The sequence below is a fragment of the Sceloporus occidentalis genome, unplaced genomic scaffold, assembly GCF_023333645.1.
Source record: "Sceloporus occidentalis isolate IW3139 unplaced genomic scaffold, rSceOcc1.0.p SCAF_3, whole genome shotgun sequence".
Classification (NCBI taxonomy): Eukaryota; Metazoa; Chordata; class Lepidosauria; order Squamata; family Phrynosomatidae; genus Sceloporus; species Sceloporus occidentalis.
In genome coordinates, this window is record NW_028316983.1 from 26,927,203 (window position 1) to 26,943,761 (window position 16,559).

Here is a 16,559-nt window from a genome sequence, read left to right on the forward strand (position 1 = left end):
AAGTCAATAAGGCTTAATTTAGCATCTTTGATTTCAACAGGCTTATTCTAGGCATGGAGAGAGCCTATGTGGTGTAGTGGCTTACGTGTTGGACTAGGATACTGGGAGACCAGGGTTCAAATCCCTGCTCAGCTTTGAAAACCCTCAGGAAGTTAAAGGAACAAAAACAATAACCCTCTGAACAAATCTTGCCAAGAGAATCCCATGATAGGTTTGTCTTAGGGTTGTCATAAATCAGAAATGACTTGAAGGCTCATAACAAAGTCTAATCATGACTAAGTCTGGAATCAACCATCTCTCACACTGTCAAACTTAAAGCAAAAGATGTATATAGAAAAATAATTTATAAAGCAAGTTTCAAAAGTAATTCTGATTCCTGACTGCAAAGGAAAAAAAGTTAAACACATTAAAGGCTTACTTATATTGCTAAAGTTAAATGGCATGAGACCAATTAGGTTTGTGGGCATGTGCAGTGGAAAAAAATTAATCCATTAGAGCCATTAAGTCATTCATTACTCCATTACAAGATGAAAGCCCTATGTATGTAAGTGAAAATGTAAAGGGCCTTCTTCCAACTAAGTGAAACTTGCCAGCTTTATTCTAAAACCATCTGGAGAAAGCAAATCTGGGTTAGAAACCATAAAATGGGAATATGTGATTTATGTGAACAGAATTTTAGCTCCAATAACCCATTTTCTATATTAGTGAAAGAAGAAAATCCATGCCTGCAATGTTAAACTACTAGTTTAAGTCAGGGAAATATCACTATTTGCCTCATACGTGCATTATGAGAACATCAAGAAATTTGGCAAAGGCATGAGCATATTAAAGAACACACTGATCATCAGTTGTAACCAATTTAAGTAGAGTGTACAGTATCAACCGATCAAGAAAGACAGGCTAGGAGTTGTACACAGGTATATACTGTGCTCTGCTGTGCACAAATTAGTTTGCGTTTGTATGTCTGCCTTCAGGCCTCTCGAGTGAACCTATCACAGGGTTTTCTTGGCATATTTCTTCAGATGGGGTTTGCCATTGCCATCCTCTGAGGCTGAGAGACTGTGATGTGCCTAAGATCACTCAGTTGGTTTTCCTGGCTCTTCCTTAAAAACCAGTCCTCAGCCCCATTACTAACCACTGCTATGGAACACTCACTGAATCAATGGAACGTGCTCAAGTCCTGCTATACAGACATTCCCATCAGTTCAACTGATCGGTACTCTGTGTGTCTTGCCATCAAGTTGCCTGTGGACTTACGATGGCCCCTTGCGTCTCATAGGGTTTTCTTAGTCAAAGAATACTCAAGAGGTAGTTTGCCAATTCCTTCCTCTGAAATATTGCCCATGGCACCTGGTATTCATTAGCAGTCTCCCATTCAAGTACTAACCAGAGCTGACCCTGTTCAGCTTCCAAGATCAGACAGGCTCTGGAAATAAGCAACTCAGAATGTATCAGTTTCCCTTTGCCATCTCTAGTTGGGCCTAATAATGGCATTTTGCCCAGTGGAGCAGTTGCTACAGATCTTTCCCTTACACTTCTGCAAGCAAGGAGACGCCATCTGGCATGCCAGATTACTAGGAACACAAGAGACCACCAACCCTGCCTAGATGAGACTAAAGGCCTGTCTGCACCCTTCCCCACAGCAGATAACCAGGGATGTCGCAGGGAAGCCCCCCAAAATATGAGACAAGGAAGCAAAGAGGAACAAGGAGGGACCAGGAGTGAAAGAGACGTGAACAAACTGAGGTGTGAAAGGAGGGAGCAGAAAGGAAAAGGAAGGGATCCTGAGGAGATTGGCAGGTAAACCCTTTTAAATAGAGGCTGGATGGCCATCTGTTAGGGATGCTTTGATGCCTAGCAGAGGGTTGTACTGGATGGCTTTGAGGTCTCTTCCAACTCTATGATTCTATGAAGAGGAGCCACTGCAGAGCACCCTTTGGGTTCAGCCGGACAATTACTAATCCATTTAACAATTGCACTGTCTAGCCCACAATTTACTAGCTCTTTTGCAAGAATGTCGGGGGGACGGGGACCTTGTCAAAGGCCTTATTGAAATCAAGATATGCTGCATTCCATCTATCTACCAAACTAGCAATTGTATATAGAGACAAGATAACTCTAACATTACCGATTACAAATCCTCCTAACAGTAGCATTGTCTAGCTCGCCTTTTCTTAACTTGTTTGAAGGACATCACAAGGGTCCTTGTTGAAACCTTTACTGAAATAAAGATATACTACATCCAGAGCATTTCCTCCATCTACCATGATGGTAATTTTATATAATAGATAGATGGAAGAGATAAATCTGGCATAACAATTTACAAATCCACCGAACAGATGCATTATTTAGCCCACATTTTACTAGCTTTTTTGCCAGGCTATCAAAGGGGTGACCTTGTCTAAAACAAAAAGCAGAGAGAAGATTAATCTGGCATAAGCAATTATGAATCTATGTAACAGTTGCATTGCCTAGCCCACCTTTTACTAGTGTTTCCCCCCCATGATGCCATGTGGCGGGGGCCTTGTCAAAGGCCTTTCTGCAATCAAGATATGCTCCGCCCACAGCATCCCCTCCATTCACCCAGACAGTCATTTTATCATAAGCTTAGTCTGGCATGACTGGTTTTTTATGAAACCCTTGCTGGCTTTTTGCGATTATGGCATTCCCTTCTAAATATTCACAGACTCTCTCTTTGATGAGCTTCACTATAATCTTTCCTGGTATTGATGCCAGAATAGCTAGACGATAATTGTTGGGATCCTCCTTTTACTCTGCTCTGGAATCCTCCCTGGCATGAATTCAAGATATGCTACGTCTGCAGGATCCCCTGTCTATTTTATCCAAAAAGAGAGAACCATAGGACCATAGAGTCGGAAGAGACCTGAAGGGCCACCCAGTCCCCTCCATGCAGGAACTCCCAACCAAAGCATCCCAGACAGATGGCCATCCAGCCTCTGCTCAAAGACCTCCAAGGAAGGAGACTCCGCTATGCTCTGAGGAAGGAGTGTGTTCCACGGTCAAACAGCCCTTACTGGCACATAATGCTGAGCGGGAATCTTGTTTCCTGCAGCTTCCATCCATTGCTCTGGGTCCTAGTCTCTGGAGCAGCAGAAAACAAGCTTTGCTCTGTCCTCAACATGCCACTCCTTCAAATCCTTAAACAAGGCCATCACAGAAGCCACAAGGGCCACCCAGTCCCCTCCAGGCAGGGACTCCCAATCAAAGCATCATATGCACCTCTTCACCTCCTCTTCTCCAGGCTAAACATCCCCAGCAGCTCCCCAAGTCCTTCCTCATAGGGCTTCATGGTTTCCAGACCTTCACCCTCCTTTGGACACAATGTCCTTTCTGAATTGTGGCGCCCAGAACTGGAGACCAGAGCAGAACAGAGTGGCACTATGGCTTCCCTTGGTCTAGAAGGCCATGGTCCCCAATGCGCCTTCGTCCCCCAGAAGCCTCAGCCCAAAGCTGCCTTCAAGGGCAGAGTCTGGGGACAGTGTGGTTGGGCATGGAGAGCAGCGTGACACGGCCGACGAGAACCCGGCGGAGAGGGGCTCTGTCTGGGGCCACCTTCCCCTCCTCTCTCCAGAAGCACCGCCTCCAGTGTCGGGGAAGGGAGGCCTGGCCACCCTCCGGAGCCTGGGCCAGAGAAGCGACAGCCCGGCTAGGCCCGCCCGCCCGGCCTGCCTTCCTCCCTGGCTTCCCTGCTCACCTGGTGCTCCTTGTGGGCTGCGGCTCCCGGGCCGGCTCTGGTGGGCGGCGGGCGGCTCAGTCCATGGGAGGCTGCCTGGAAGGGGCGGGAGGGGAGGTCCAGGGCGACGGAGGGGGAGGAAGGAAGGAAGGAGGGAAGGAAGGCCAGCGAGTCGCGGAGGCGACGGCGGCGGCGGCGGCGGCCACAGGGCAAACACTAAAGAGAATGAGAGCGGGGCCAGCTCCGGCCGGGGAGGAAGTGACGCCAACACGTCGCCACGCACGGAGGGACTCAAGCCCCGCCCACTGTCCCCCTCTGCCGCTATTTATAGCCCCGCCCACCGCTGCCTCTGTGAGGAGCAGGCCTTTTCATTGCCTTTTATTTCAGAAAGAGTCCCATAATGAGTTCTGCTTCTTCTCTCCGCCGACATCAGCCGCCACCGGTTCCTTCACTCCTGAGGAGATTCTTCTCGATAGACTACGTTTCCCAGCATGCTGTGGTGCCCCTTCCCGGAAGTGACGACACGTCTTTCCCCTCCACGTCTCTCTTCTTCTGCTGCTGCCACGCGTGGTTCGGTAGCCTACAACTCCCAGCGTGCTTTGCGGGAGGAGGAGGAGGAGGAGGAAGTGGAGTGGGCGGGGCTTATAACTGTTTCTACAGTTGCATGCTTGATGGTGTTCCTTCAGACCCTTACGGAGGGAGGGTTCCTTATATACCTGGTTTCTCTAATTATTTTGTTTATAGCCCGCCTCTCCGTCAGGGATCGAGGCGGCTTACAATAAAGGTACAAAAATAATTACTTTCAGTGCCCCTTTGAGACTCACTGAAAGAAAGAAGTTGGCAGGATTAGCTTTCCTAGGCTTCAGCCTACTTCCTCAGATGCATTTGGTGCAGTAGAAAGCCAGAAAGGGTGTATATGTATATATATGTGTGTGTGTGTGTGTGTGTGTATACACATACACAGTCATCCCTCCATATTTGCGGCTTTGATATTTGCGGATTTCATTAATATGTTCTCTCTAGGACTGTCTAGGTCCTCCAGTGCAACTCTGTGGTCAACCTTAACTAAAAGTTGCACTGAAAGACCATTTGTAGCTACTCCAGTGCCATTCTATGGTCAGTGTATGTTGGACATTGACCACAGAGTTGCTCTGGAGGACCTAGAGATTCCTAGAGAGGTGTCCTCTCAGGTAAAAAGAGTGTTTTTGTTATTTGCGTTTTCCCATATTCACGGGGGTCTTGTTCCCCTAACCCTGGCGAATATGGAGGGGCAACTGTATGTCTGTCCCTTGCTTTCCACTGCACCAAATGCATCTGAGGAAGTAGGCTGAAGCCTAGGAAAGCTCATGCTGCCAACTTCTTTCTTTCAGTGAGTCTCAAAGGTGCTACAAGAGCTCTCTGCGTGTTGTTTTTGGGAAACCCATGTTGACCTTTTGTGATTATGGCATTCCCTTCTAAATGTTCACCGACTCTCTGTTTAGTGATATGCCCTAGAAACCTTTCTGGGATGGAATCAAGATACAGCCACAGCATTCCCTCCATCTACCAAACTGTAATTTCATCTAACGAGAGACAGACAGACAGATCAGGTTGGTCTGGCATGACCTTTGCTTTCTGATAGTTTACTGGACACAAACTCTTGCTTCATGCCTGAAGGTAATTTTATATGCTAAATTATTAAAATTATTTAAAATATTGTGTATAAAATTACCCTCAGGCCATGAGTAGAAGGCGTAGACTCAGAGAGTTGGAAGAGACCCCAAGGGCCACCCAGTCCAACCCCATTCTGCCATGCAGGAACTCTCAATCAAAGCATCCCTGACAGATGGCCATCCAGCCTCTGTTTGAAGACCTCCAAGGAGAGAGACTCCAAAGGAATCTGTCCCACTGTCAAACAGCCCTTACTGTCAGGAAGTTCTTCCTAATGTTGAGCTGGAATCTCTTTTCCTGGAGCTTGCATCCATTGTTCTGGTCCTAGTCTCCAGAGCAGCAGAAAACAAAATTGCTCCTTCTTCAATATGACACCCTTTCAAGGTGGGTTACAAGAAAATACATAAACAATATATAATACATACACAAACTAAAAATTACACATCCCCTTATCCCCTACCTTAACGAAAATACCAACATCATAAATACAAATTAAGATTAGTTTAAAATAGGTAAAATTTTAAATAGGCAAGATGGGGGAGAGACATTTGGGGAGAATGGAGGACGATCTACATCAGTGAACGGGAGGGTCACTTCTCACATGTTTGTTCATAAATAAGCTCCCTTAGAACTTACAAAAAGTATATTCAACTACAACTCCCAGAATCCCCCCAAACAGCATGTCTACTGACCACACTGGGGAGAGGATTCTGGGAGTTGTGGCCCCCAAAAGTGTAACATTGCCAAAGACAACTGAGGACAGTGGTGATTTAATCAACACCTCTCCAAGTCAGAAGCAGATAAAAAGGTCGGAGAGCGCACAGTGCTGTTGTTAGCAACTTATTTTATGGTAGATGTAAGTTAGGAGGCAACCTTTGGACATGAAGAACATTCTGGCAGTCTTTATATTTGATACAAGAAGAAAAAAGAAGCCACCACCAAACTCAGCTTCATTCAAGACACCAAACAATCACCACTTTGTTCTGTTACATTGAAGAACACAAGGCTATTTGCCCTGCAGCGGCTCTATTCCTTCATTCCAGACTTACTAGAATGACGTGGATTTACTCCAGCTCCATCAAACCTCTTTCTAAATTGTACCTGGAGAGATCAAATTTGAGGTCTAAATGCAAGCCAGAAACATATTTCTATCTATCAATATCGATCGATCGATCGATTGATAGAGATATATAAAATTACTATATTTTATAATATACACTTGGCCCTCTACATTTGCAGCTTTGATTTTTGCAGGTATGATTATTTGCAATTTTGGTTATTATGTCCGCTCTATGAATCTCTAGGTCCTCCAGTGCAACTCTGCCAGAAGTTGACCATAGAGTTGTGCTGGAGAACCTAAATGTTCCTGGAGAAAACACTTCTCTAGTCATTTTTAGGTCCTCCAGCATGATTCTATGATCAGCTTCTGGCAGATGTTGGCCATAGAGTTGCACAGGAGGACCTGGTGATTCCCAGAGAGGTGTTCTCTTAGCTAATTTTTTTAATTTGTGGTTTTTCCACATTCATGGGGATCCTTCCCATCTAACCCCAGCGAATGTGCAGGGACCACTGTATTACTTAAAATATTTGAGGATATGTGTCACAGAAAATGGCTAACACTTGTACAGTCTGGCCAAAATGCAAAGTACAGTATCACACAAACTAATACTAAGTGTTTTGTGGATTTTTTTGGGCGATGTGGTTGTGTTCTGGAAGAATTTATTCCTGACACTTCACCAGCATCTGTGGCTGGCATCTTCAGGGAATGCTGGCATGGAAATGAGTGGGGTATATATACTGGGTGACCCTTGGTTGAGAGGAAGTGATTTACATGTCAGTGTGTGTATCAGTCTGTTGTTGGACGGCAAAACCTCAGGGTGTCTATTTAATTAGTGATCCATTGTCTTCTGGGAAACCCCCCTGATCCTGGAAGGTGTTCATTTGCATGTGCTGATTTTGATTTTGGTGTTCTTCACTAACACACTTCTGAGCCATTTGAAAAATGCAGACTAAGGTTAAATACTTTTCAAACTTAATGGGAAAGAGATTGGACGAGAACTTGCCTCCATGCTTTTTGTTGAAAACGAGGGCATAATGCTCAGACTCTGACTCAAGACATGTAAAGTGGTGGCAGCTGGCTTGAAGATCATTGTTGTTGTGTGTCTTCAAGTCATCTCTGACTTATGACAGATCTATCATGGGATTTTCTTGGCAAAGGTTTATTCAGAGGAGGTTTGCCAGTGCCTTCCCCTGAGGCTGGGAGCATGTGCCTTGTTCATGGCCAGTCAGTGGGTTTCATGGCCAAACAGGGAATCGAACCCTGGTCTCCAGATACCAGTTACAATTTTGAGAATTTTCCCCTCTTTCACTTACTGGATGGCCCTAGTGGTCTCTTCCAACTCTATGATTCTATGATTCTATACTACTTTGGGAATTTGCAGTCTTTCATTTAAACCCAGCCCTCTCTGAAACTTGAAAAAGTAACAGAGGATCTGGTATTCTTTTCCCCAAGCACTTGCCAGAGCTGGTGACCCAAGAAAGTGTCACTATTCCATGTTGGGGTGGGTGAGTATGTATTCCAGAAATTGCCTGTCAGTGATTCTCAGTTTTTTTATCCTTGTGACCCCTCGCATATCCTCCCACTCTGAGGCCTTGCCATTCACCAACAGACCAACACACAGATTAACATGTAAATCACTTCCTTTCAACCAAGGATCACCCAGTATATATACCCAGCACACCTCCATGCCACCATTCTTTGAAGATGCCAGTCAGAGATGCAGGTGAAACATCAGGATAAATTATTCTATAATACAGCCACATAGCCCCCCAAAACCCACAAAAAGCTATGGATGCCAGCTGTGAAAGCCTTCAATTTCAGTTTGATACCACTTTGTCATGGCTCCTCCATCTGAAGGATCAGCAATTTCCTAAGAATTTTCTTAGAGAGAGCTCTAATGCTATACTTCAGAGGATTGCACTATCCCTAGTAGTGAATTTTAAGTATCTCACCAAACTACAAATTGCAGTATGACAGTTCAAAGGGTACTGAACAAGCTGGAGTGTGTCAAGGTGATCAAAATGGTGAAGGGTCTGGAAACCATGCCTTATGAGGAGAGATCTAAGGAGCTGGGTATGTTTAGCCTGGAGAAGAGAAGGTTAAGAGGACATATTATAGCCATGTGTAAGTATTTGAAGGGATGTCATATTGAGGATTGAGCGAGCTTGTTTTCTGCTGCTTCAGCGAACAGGACCCGTAACAGTGGGATTCCTCGGAGTGTGGGGGAGACTCCTTCTTGGAGGTTTTAATCAGAGGCTGGATGGCTATGTGTCCAGGGTGACCAGATGTCCTGCATGCATATTCCTGCATGGAAGCGGGTTCGATTGGACGGCTCTTGTGGTCTCTTCCAACTATGATTTTATACTATAATGGTACTGTATCTCTTTTGGGGGTTCTTCCCCATTCTCCACTCACTGCAGTTCTTAGCCACACTGTGTTAAAGGGTTTAATCCCTGTGAGAGAAATGCTCCTCCCAAGTTGGACTGGCAAAGCCAAGTCATGCCAGCTCAGCTAAAAAGTGAGAGGCCTCCTCACTGTTACAAATGCAAAACTGTATATTCAAGGGTAGCAGTGTGTAAGATTGAAGTGTGAGTGGTCAGTGTTTTTCTATTCGTTCTGATAAGGTACTGATCTCTTCTGTTTAAGGCCACCTTAACTTTACAGGCAACTTAAACTTTACAGGCAACAAATGCTGGGGGGGAGGAGGAGGAGAATCCCACATAGAGCTAGATGGTCATTGTTGTTGTGTGCCTTCATGTTGTTTCCAACTTATGGTGACCCTAAGGTGAACCTATCATGGAGTTTTATCGACAAGTTTTTTAAAGAGATCCTCTGGACCAGTGTCTATGACACTATCCTATTGCCATCCTCTGAAGTTGAGAGAGTGCGACTTGTCCAAGGTCACCCAGCGGGTTTTGATGACTGGGATTTCAACCCTGGTCTCCCAATGTCCTATTCCAACACTCAAGCCATTACACCACACTGGCCCTCAAGGTTGCATGTAACTGATTATGCAGTGATGTTTCAGTGTATGTATTGTGTGTGAATTGGGTTTGTATGATCTTTGCATGTTCTTCACATTTCTCTGTAGGAAACTCAGTTACAAGTTCCTAAATAGCAAAGCCAAGCCATTTTGTCAACACAGCAGATGCCATTTGTATTCACAGCAGAATCAGAAAGTTCCCTGTCAAGGCCCACACTAGCTTTAAATGAGATATTAATACAGAGAAACCGATATGCAGTACAACAGATGTTTATCTATTTGTGGCTAGGTTCTCTTCCACCCTCCCAACGGCTCTCAGTATAGCATGAGATGTGAATCTCAGTCTGAGCATGGTTTATTCTTGTATAAAAGCAAGCATGAATCAATCACAGATAGCGGTTTGAAAGCCCACTTACTTATATGCCACTACATGGTTGTGTGTATGTACCTTCAAGCCACCTGTCCAATTTATGGCAACCTCATGAATTTCATAGTGTTTTCTTAAGCAGGCCTTTTGAATTATAATTACAGAGGTGTAGTGCTTGTGTAATGTGGTGTATTGTACTTTTTAAATCTTTAACTTTTAAATGAAATTATATTGTAAATATGTTTTAAGTGGTTTTGTCTGTGACCATATTAATACTGTTGTTTAATTCTCTTTAACTTTTTGCAATCAATGTTATCAGCTTCTATTTTCGGATATTATAGTGCTATGTTGCTCAGAACCTGAAGCCAATATTCCTTCAGACCATTCATCAAGTACAAACAGACACTACTACTTTTTTAGGATTCAAGATGCTCTTATCACATTAATTTTAGGATTTTTTGAAAACACGTAACAATGGCTGTTTCTCCTTCAGAGTTCGTTCGTTTTCCAGTTTCTCAGGTTCAGAACAAAGTTTTTGTTCTTTCAAGTTTGGAATACTAGTAGTCTTCAATTTTAAGACACAGAAATGGTATTTCATAATTTTTTTAAAAATGAGGGCTGACAATTATAATAAACATAGTGTTTTATAAGTATGTGTCTGCTGGCTCTAGGTGTTGTGAAATATAGTTGATTCTGCATAAACACACATAGCATTTTTCATAGCCTGTAGTACACTGGAATTTCATCAGGGTCAGATAATACTCCAAAATTAACTGAATGCAAACATTGTTTGTTTAATTTCATTTAGGGGTATACAAATGTTAATATGTCAAACCTTTATTTCCTGTTTATCAAATACAAATAAAGAAAACTGAATCTAAACAGCAACATTGTTTTTCTTAAAGTCCAACCTCTCTGTCAGTGTAATTTTTATTTTTTCCAGCTGTTGAGCATTTTATGAACTATGCTTCTATTATTCTCACAATTAAGGTCAATTCACACATTTGAGTTGTCTTGACTAAGCTCATATATTGGCATGATTGAGACCAAGTAGTTACCAGTGCAGTCAACAATGATCACAATTGTACTTGCTTGGAAAAAAAGCCTCCATAAGCCACTGCTGGCAGACATCTATCCAATGAAGTTCATACATAAGATTCATTCACGTAAGCGTGAACTCTTAAACAAAGAATAAAACATATTTTGTAAAGTGGCATGGATTTAAAAAAAAGAGAGAGAAAGAAGGCTCCTAAACAGGAAAATGGTTCACAAAAATATATTTAAAGCCTCACTTGTATGGCCCTTGCTTTGGTTAATAATGCATCTGGACCAGTGTCTATGGCACTATATTCAACCAGGATATGACACACTAGAAAAGAACACAATTGATTCTTATAACTTTGTAAAAAAAAATGAAGCCTGTGCTATATTCTGGCTTTAGAAAATGGCTGGCACATGGTTCTAAGGTAGTCTCACAGCTTTGTGGAACTCAGGAAAAGATCCATTTACTTTCAAGAGTAGAATTCTATCATGTGCCTTCAAAATGTTCTCTGAGCTTGTTGCTTCTAATAATAAGTTGCATACTAATAAAAAATTAACTATCATGAACCATTTTAGAGTAAAGCTGAGATAGAAAGCCAAGTTAGATGTGCTGAGTATGGCATGGGACTGACAGCTTCTTTGCAGACAGCTACAGTTTATTCTACTATAGTAAGACATACATTGCTAGACAAATACTTTAAACAAAAGCTTATTTATTCACAATTCAGATAAATTTTAAGGACACAAAAGAAATACAAATGACAATAAACTGAATTTTTTTAGTGACAACATGAGTTTGCAGTCGGTACTCTATACATTTTAAAATGTTACCCAAACACTGAGATGTGAAACTCCAACCAGTCCCCAATGATGAACTATTACTATTCCTTTTGAAAGCAAACTGGGAATGAGAGTCACCTGCTTCTTCACCTATGATCACATGAACAAAATATTCAGCTTCTGCATCAGCAATAATTCAGTGATGTGTTTTTGGAGTAGCAACATGTTGCATCTTGTCCAAGACTTGTTTAGAAGACAGTCAGTATCAGTGTTCTTTGACACAACTTTGAAATTCTGCCACCCAAAATGTCAGAGTAGTGTTACACTCGCAGCTTGTAAGTATCCTTGAAGAAACTGCAAAGCTTCTGCATTCAGGCTAGTGCTCAGCATTGAGGGAACCTTCAAACACAAGATACAGTGTCTCTATCAATATATTGTTTAACACGTCTCCTTGGTTATCACCAATATGCAACATTTTAGTTCCCTTCAGAGTTAATTAACTTCCATTCATGCTGTGATATGCCTCCATTATTACAGAGTCATTTTCCACTCACAACTTAACATACTGCCTGCACTTTTTTTGGTTAGACTCTGAAAACATCACAAAGATCTGGTGCAGTCTATACTGCATCTTTTCTTCAATCATTAATTCCTACTGTACATGTAAAGGTCTTATGGTCTAAAGTGAAGGCAATGTAATATTGTCAAAGCTGAAGGTGGTTAACTATGGATGCAAGGGAAAACGGGTGAAATTACATTATACTCTTTCTCAGCCCAAATCCCATAAGGCTAGCTGGAAAGTGAAGGTAGTGGCGATTTCTACTCTCTTTGCTGCTGCATATTACAGGTGGAGATGACTAGAGAGGAAAGTTGGCTGTGCTTTGGAGAAAATCAAGTGGCCAAGTACAGATTAACTGAAACGTGAAGAACAACTATCATAGACAGACAAATTTCCAGCATACTTTGGAATCATGGCTGAGAATGCAGTTTTAAGCAAAAGTCCTCAGGATGAAGAACAAGACATACACACAAACCTCAAACTCACAATGCCCTTTAAGATATAAAAGACAAATTATTTCTTCCACCTCCATTCACATCCATGCAGTACAATTTACAGACATACTTACCCTGCCAGGACATGCAGTAGATAATTTATGAAGGGACTGTGCAAGATGGATTTTAGGATTATTCACAGTTTGGCCCACTGGATCATGTTCTTTTCTTCCGGCAAAGGCAAGCTGGGAGAATGCAGTCTGGTATCCTGGTGTGTCTTCTATATCTATGAAATGTTCTTCATCAGGAAGAGTATCATCTTCAGGCAACTCAAAGAGGCCAATAAGGGCTTGAAGAAGAGGTGTCCTGAAAATGAAAGGCATATTGCTAAATTGCTTTGGCAGAAGACTATGGTAAATGCAATTGTCAGAGCCAAAGTAGGAACTGAAAAAAGTCAAGAAAATCAGAAAAGTTTGTAATCTGGTTGTGCTTATATTTCTTAAGGTGTTTAAAGGAAGAAGACTTTTCTTGGTTTTGACATACTATATTATGGTCCAAAACACACTGCAGAAATAATCTAGTTTGAGACACTTTTAACTGCCCTGGCTCAATGCTAGAGAATTCTGGGAAATGTAGTTTTGTGAGACATCTAGCTTTCTCTGTCAGAGAGCTCTAATGCCACAATAAACTACAATTCCCAGAATTTGCTAGCACTGAGCCAGGGCAGTTAAAGCGGTCTTGAACTGGATTTCTCTGCAGTGTATTTTGAACCTAGATATACTTATCTGACTGTACCTGTGCATAGAGCTGTGTATGTATACTGTTAATGGTTCTAAACCTTTTCTATGCTCCACACCTCTTGGAAATGTTTGATTAATATTGGCAATCCTCACAAAATTACTATCACATCTGAAGACGAAGAAGTCAATTTTTAAACCACAAATTGAAACACATACAATACTGGAGGTGAACAATTTGAACTTTTAAAAAAAGCTTTTAACTCAGTGCATAAAATGCTATTCAGAGGCACGTTACAGACCGCTGAAAAGCGGCGGCCTGCACCCGCCCCTTTCCCCGCCGGATCGGGGCCTCAGTGGCCAGAGAGGCAGCCGCTGAGGCCCCGATCCGCCACTTTCCAGGCCGTGGGAAAGCGGCAAAAGGCCACTTTCCCAAGGCCTGGAAAGGGGTGTCCTTGGGGCTTCAAGCCCCAAGGACACCCCGCGGTGGCGGGGAAGAGGCGAAAGGGGCCGCTTGGCCCCTTTCTCCCTTGCGTCGCTGGGCGCAGCCATCTAAAGGCTGCGCCCAGCGACGCAAGACAAGGAAGGAGCTCCGTTTCGGAGCTCCTTCCTCCGCCGACGAAAGGATGCACTAAGCGCCCTCGCACGGCGCGACGGTGTCACATCCGCGCCACCTCGTTTGGAGGCGGTGCATTCGTGACACCATCATGGCGGCCCCCATGTAGATGGGGCACCGCCATCTTGTACGTCCTCAGGACGTATTAGGCTTGGGGGTGTCAAGACGTGACGCCCCCTTTTAAACCTAGGACGTCCTGAGGATGTTCCTTATGCCTGTCTGAAACGCGCCTAAGTGGAGCAATTAGATTCTAATTCAGAAAAAGTTGTAAACTATTGTAAATTGTAAAATTCTCTCCTTTTCATTCAATAAACAATGAGACTACTATCTATGTAATATATTAACACTTCTGAAGGCACACCAGGAGCTGGCTGAGTGATGACGTGACTCAAGGACACAAACCACTCTTTGTTGCACCTCTTGAAATGACATTGTGCACCCCCTGGTTGTGTGGGCACCCCAGGTTGAGACCCCTGTGTTAATGGAACAAAAACCTTCAGACAAGTGACACAACTGCTGGAGTTGTACACTTTGTGTCCATCTGGCCCTGTGAAGTGGTACCCACTGCTATGAGGAACGACATCTATCCTCTTCATGCCCATGACAGGAAACCTTTCTAAGAATAGGGTGGTAGAGCCTTGTAAATATTCCTTTTCAATACTATCCTCCTCTATACTTCAAACTATATCAACAGCAAGCTACATGCAGGTTAGAAAGGTTTGCCACCTAGTAACTGAAATTGGCACTGCAAGCTACAAACACAGACATTTAAAACAATGCATTTAAAGAACAGGTATTTCTTCTTCATTCTGAGCAACACTATTTTCATTGTATCAAAGATCAATACTGTCACCAAAGAAACCGCTGCACTTACCACAGCTTTGTGTATTCTGTATCCATCATAGGAGGACATTCTGTGAGTATTTTTGTGATGCCAACAGCACAAATTTTCTTTTCTACTTGTCCAGATACTTTTTGTATTTCTGGTATTATGATTTTCTCCAAAACCATTCCAAACATCCTGTTGAGTGTCAAAAGAAACCAAGTTCATTTTATTATAACAGTTATATACCTAATGTGTTTAGTAGATCACTAACATAGTTAAGACAGGATCTTGAATAAATTAATTTTCTGGCAATCCAATGAAGTGATAAGGGTGTGTGGCCACATTAGTATCCTGCAGGATCAATAATTGTTTTAATAAATTTTGCTTTTTGAAACAGAAAAGTCTTTGGAGGAGAGCTCAGCAATGATGTGTGAGAGGAAAACCCCAAAAACTATTTAAGAACATGAAGCCAAACAATTCTTTTTCCATTTTCAACTTCATTCTTGAGAATACTGGACTCTTCCCCAATAAATGCAGAACACTATTGGTAGCCATACCACTTCTGTTCTCCCAGTTCCTTTGTGGCCCCAATAGCTTTCATAATCTACAGAAAAGTGTGGTAAAGCTCAGAACTGAGTCTATTAATAAGCACCTATGATCTCACCAGGATTACCTGGGTAATCCTCATTGGGTTCTGGAAATTATAAAACAGAAATGGCTGACATCCATTTCTGTGATTCTGTCAGGCTAGCAAAGCTCCAGCAATCAAGAAAATACTACTGTAGTAGTCAGCATGTGAAGATGCTGATATTTAGCTAAGGAATTCTCACATCCTCCCTACGTCTGCAGTGTTTATCAGAGGTAATGTTGGATAGACAGACCACAGCAAATGGAAGCTAGTTTGATTCTCAGTGACTAGGAGTAGGGAGAAGGGCAATTGCTGGACTAGCAATTTTATAAGCAATGCTTCAGCTATGCCTGAACATATAAAATGGCAACATATTTAATAGAAAGACAAATTTCTCAAGAAAGGGATCAGCTTGTGCTGCAAATACATCTTCTGCTCTAAATTCTGCTGCTCTATAAGCAGCCCCATGAGAACCCAGCAGTTAACTGGAATAAAATAAATAAAATGTACTAACTTTGGTTGTATACTGTCAAATATTTCCTGCAGTGCAATTGCTCCATATTTTACGCAGTACAAGTTGATAAAAACTAAGAAACCTACCGAAAGAAGAAAGAAGAAATCAAAAACTGTAAAGTAGATGCCTAAAAAAATATGAGACACACACTTTCATGCACATTAAAACACAAACAGCGAATGAGCATGTGAACCTTTACTGCTGTCAAGCAATAATGCTTCTTTTCTTTCCCAAAAGCACATAAAAATAATCTGGCAAAACCTCTAAACCGAAACACTGGTTCCCTCACAATTCCTTCCCAGCTCAGCCCTTGTACTTACCAGACATTCAAAGATAAAGCTGCGTTAGTCTAGAAAATCAGTATGCAAAGGGATCTTGTAGCACCTTTAAAAATGAAAGGAGCTGCTACCATGAGCTTTCACAGACAAGTGTATATTTGATGTATATAAGGAAGCAGACTGTAGTCTATGAAAACTAATGCTATCAGCTGCTTTCTTTGTGAGTCTCAAAGGTGCTAGAAGATCCTCTTTGCTTACTAGACAAGAAAGCTAAAGTTTTAACTATCATCCCAACTTTTGCAAAAAATCTCATTATTATAATCCTCCATCTTTGAAATTAAACTAAAAATAAATAAATGAATATTTAGACTCTAAACATCAATGTCCAAGAT

The 16,559-nt window shown here is 42.4% G+C and overlaps 2 protein-coding genes across 12 annotated transcripts in view; both read right to left on the bottom strand.

Moving 5' to 3' along the window:
- The window catches only part of STAU1 (staufen double-stranded RNA binding protein 1), a 52,782-nt gene extending 48,866 nt beyond the window's left edge, over positions 1-3,916 (bottom strand). For all 9 annotated transcript variants that reach the window (XM_089513859.1, XM_089513863.1, XM_089513862.1 and 6 more), the window contains exon 1: positions 3,716-3,916. The gene's annotated coding sequence lies outside the window, so the exon portion shown is untranslated. The remainder of the gene's footprint in view (positions 1-3,715) is intronic.
- A 6,619-nt stretch (positions 3,917-10,535) lies between these two features.
- The window catches only part of LOC149315677 (exportin-2), a 35,288-nt gene continuing 29,264 nt past the window's right edge, over positions 10,536-16,559 (bottom strand). For all 3 annotated transcript variants that reach the window (XM_089513865.1, XM_089513866.1, XM_089513867.1), the window contains exons 22-25: positions 15,890-15,971; positions 14,796-14,942; positions 12,703-12,934; positions 10,536-11,974 (exon numbers count right to left, since the gene is read on the bottom strand). In XM_089513865.1, coding sequence (XP_089369991.1) covers positions 11,885-11,974; positions 12,703-12,934; positions 14,796-14,942; positions 15,890-15,971 — 551 coding nt within the window. In that variant the 3' untranslated portion in view covers positions 10,536-11,884. The remainder of the gene's footprint in view (positions 11,975-12,702; positions 12,935-14,795; positions 14,943-15,889; positions 15,972-16,559) is intronic.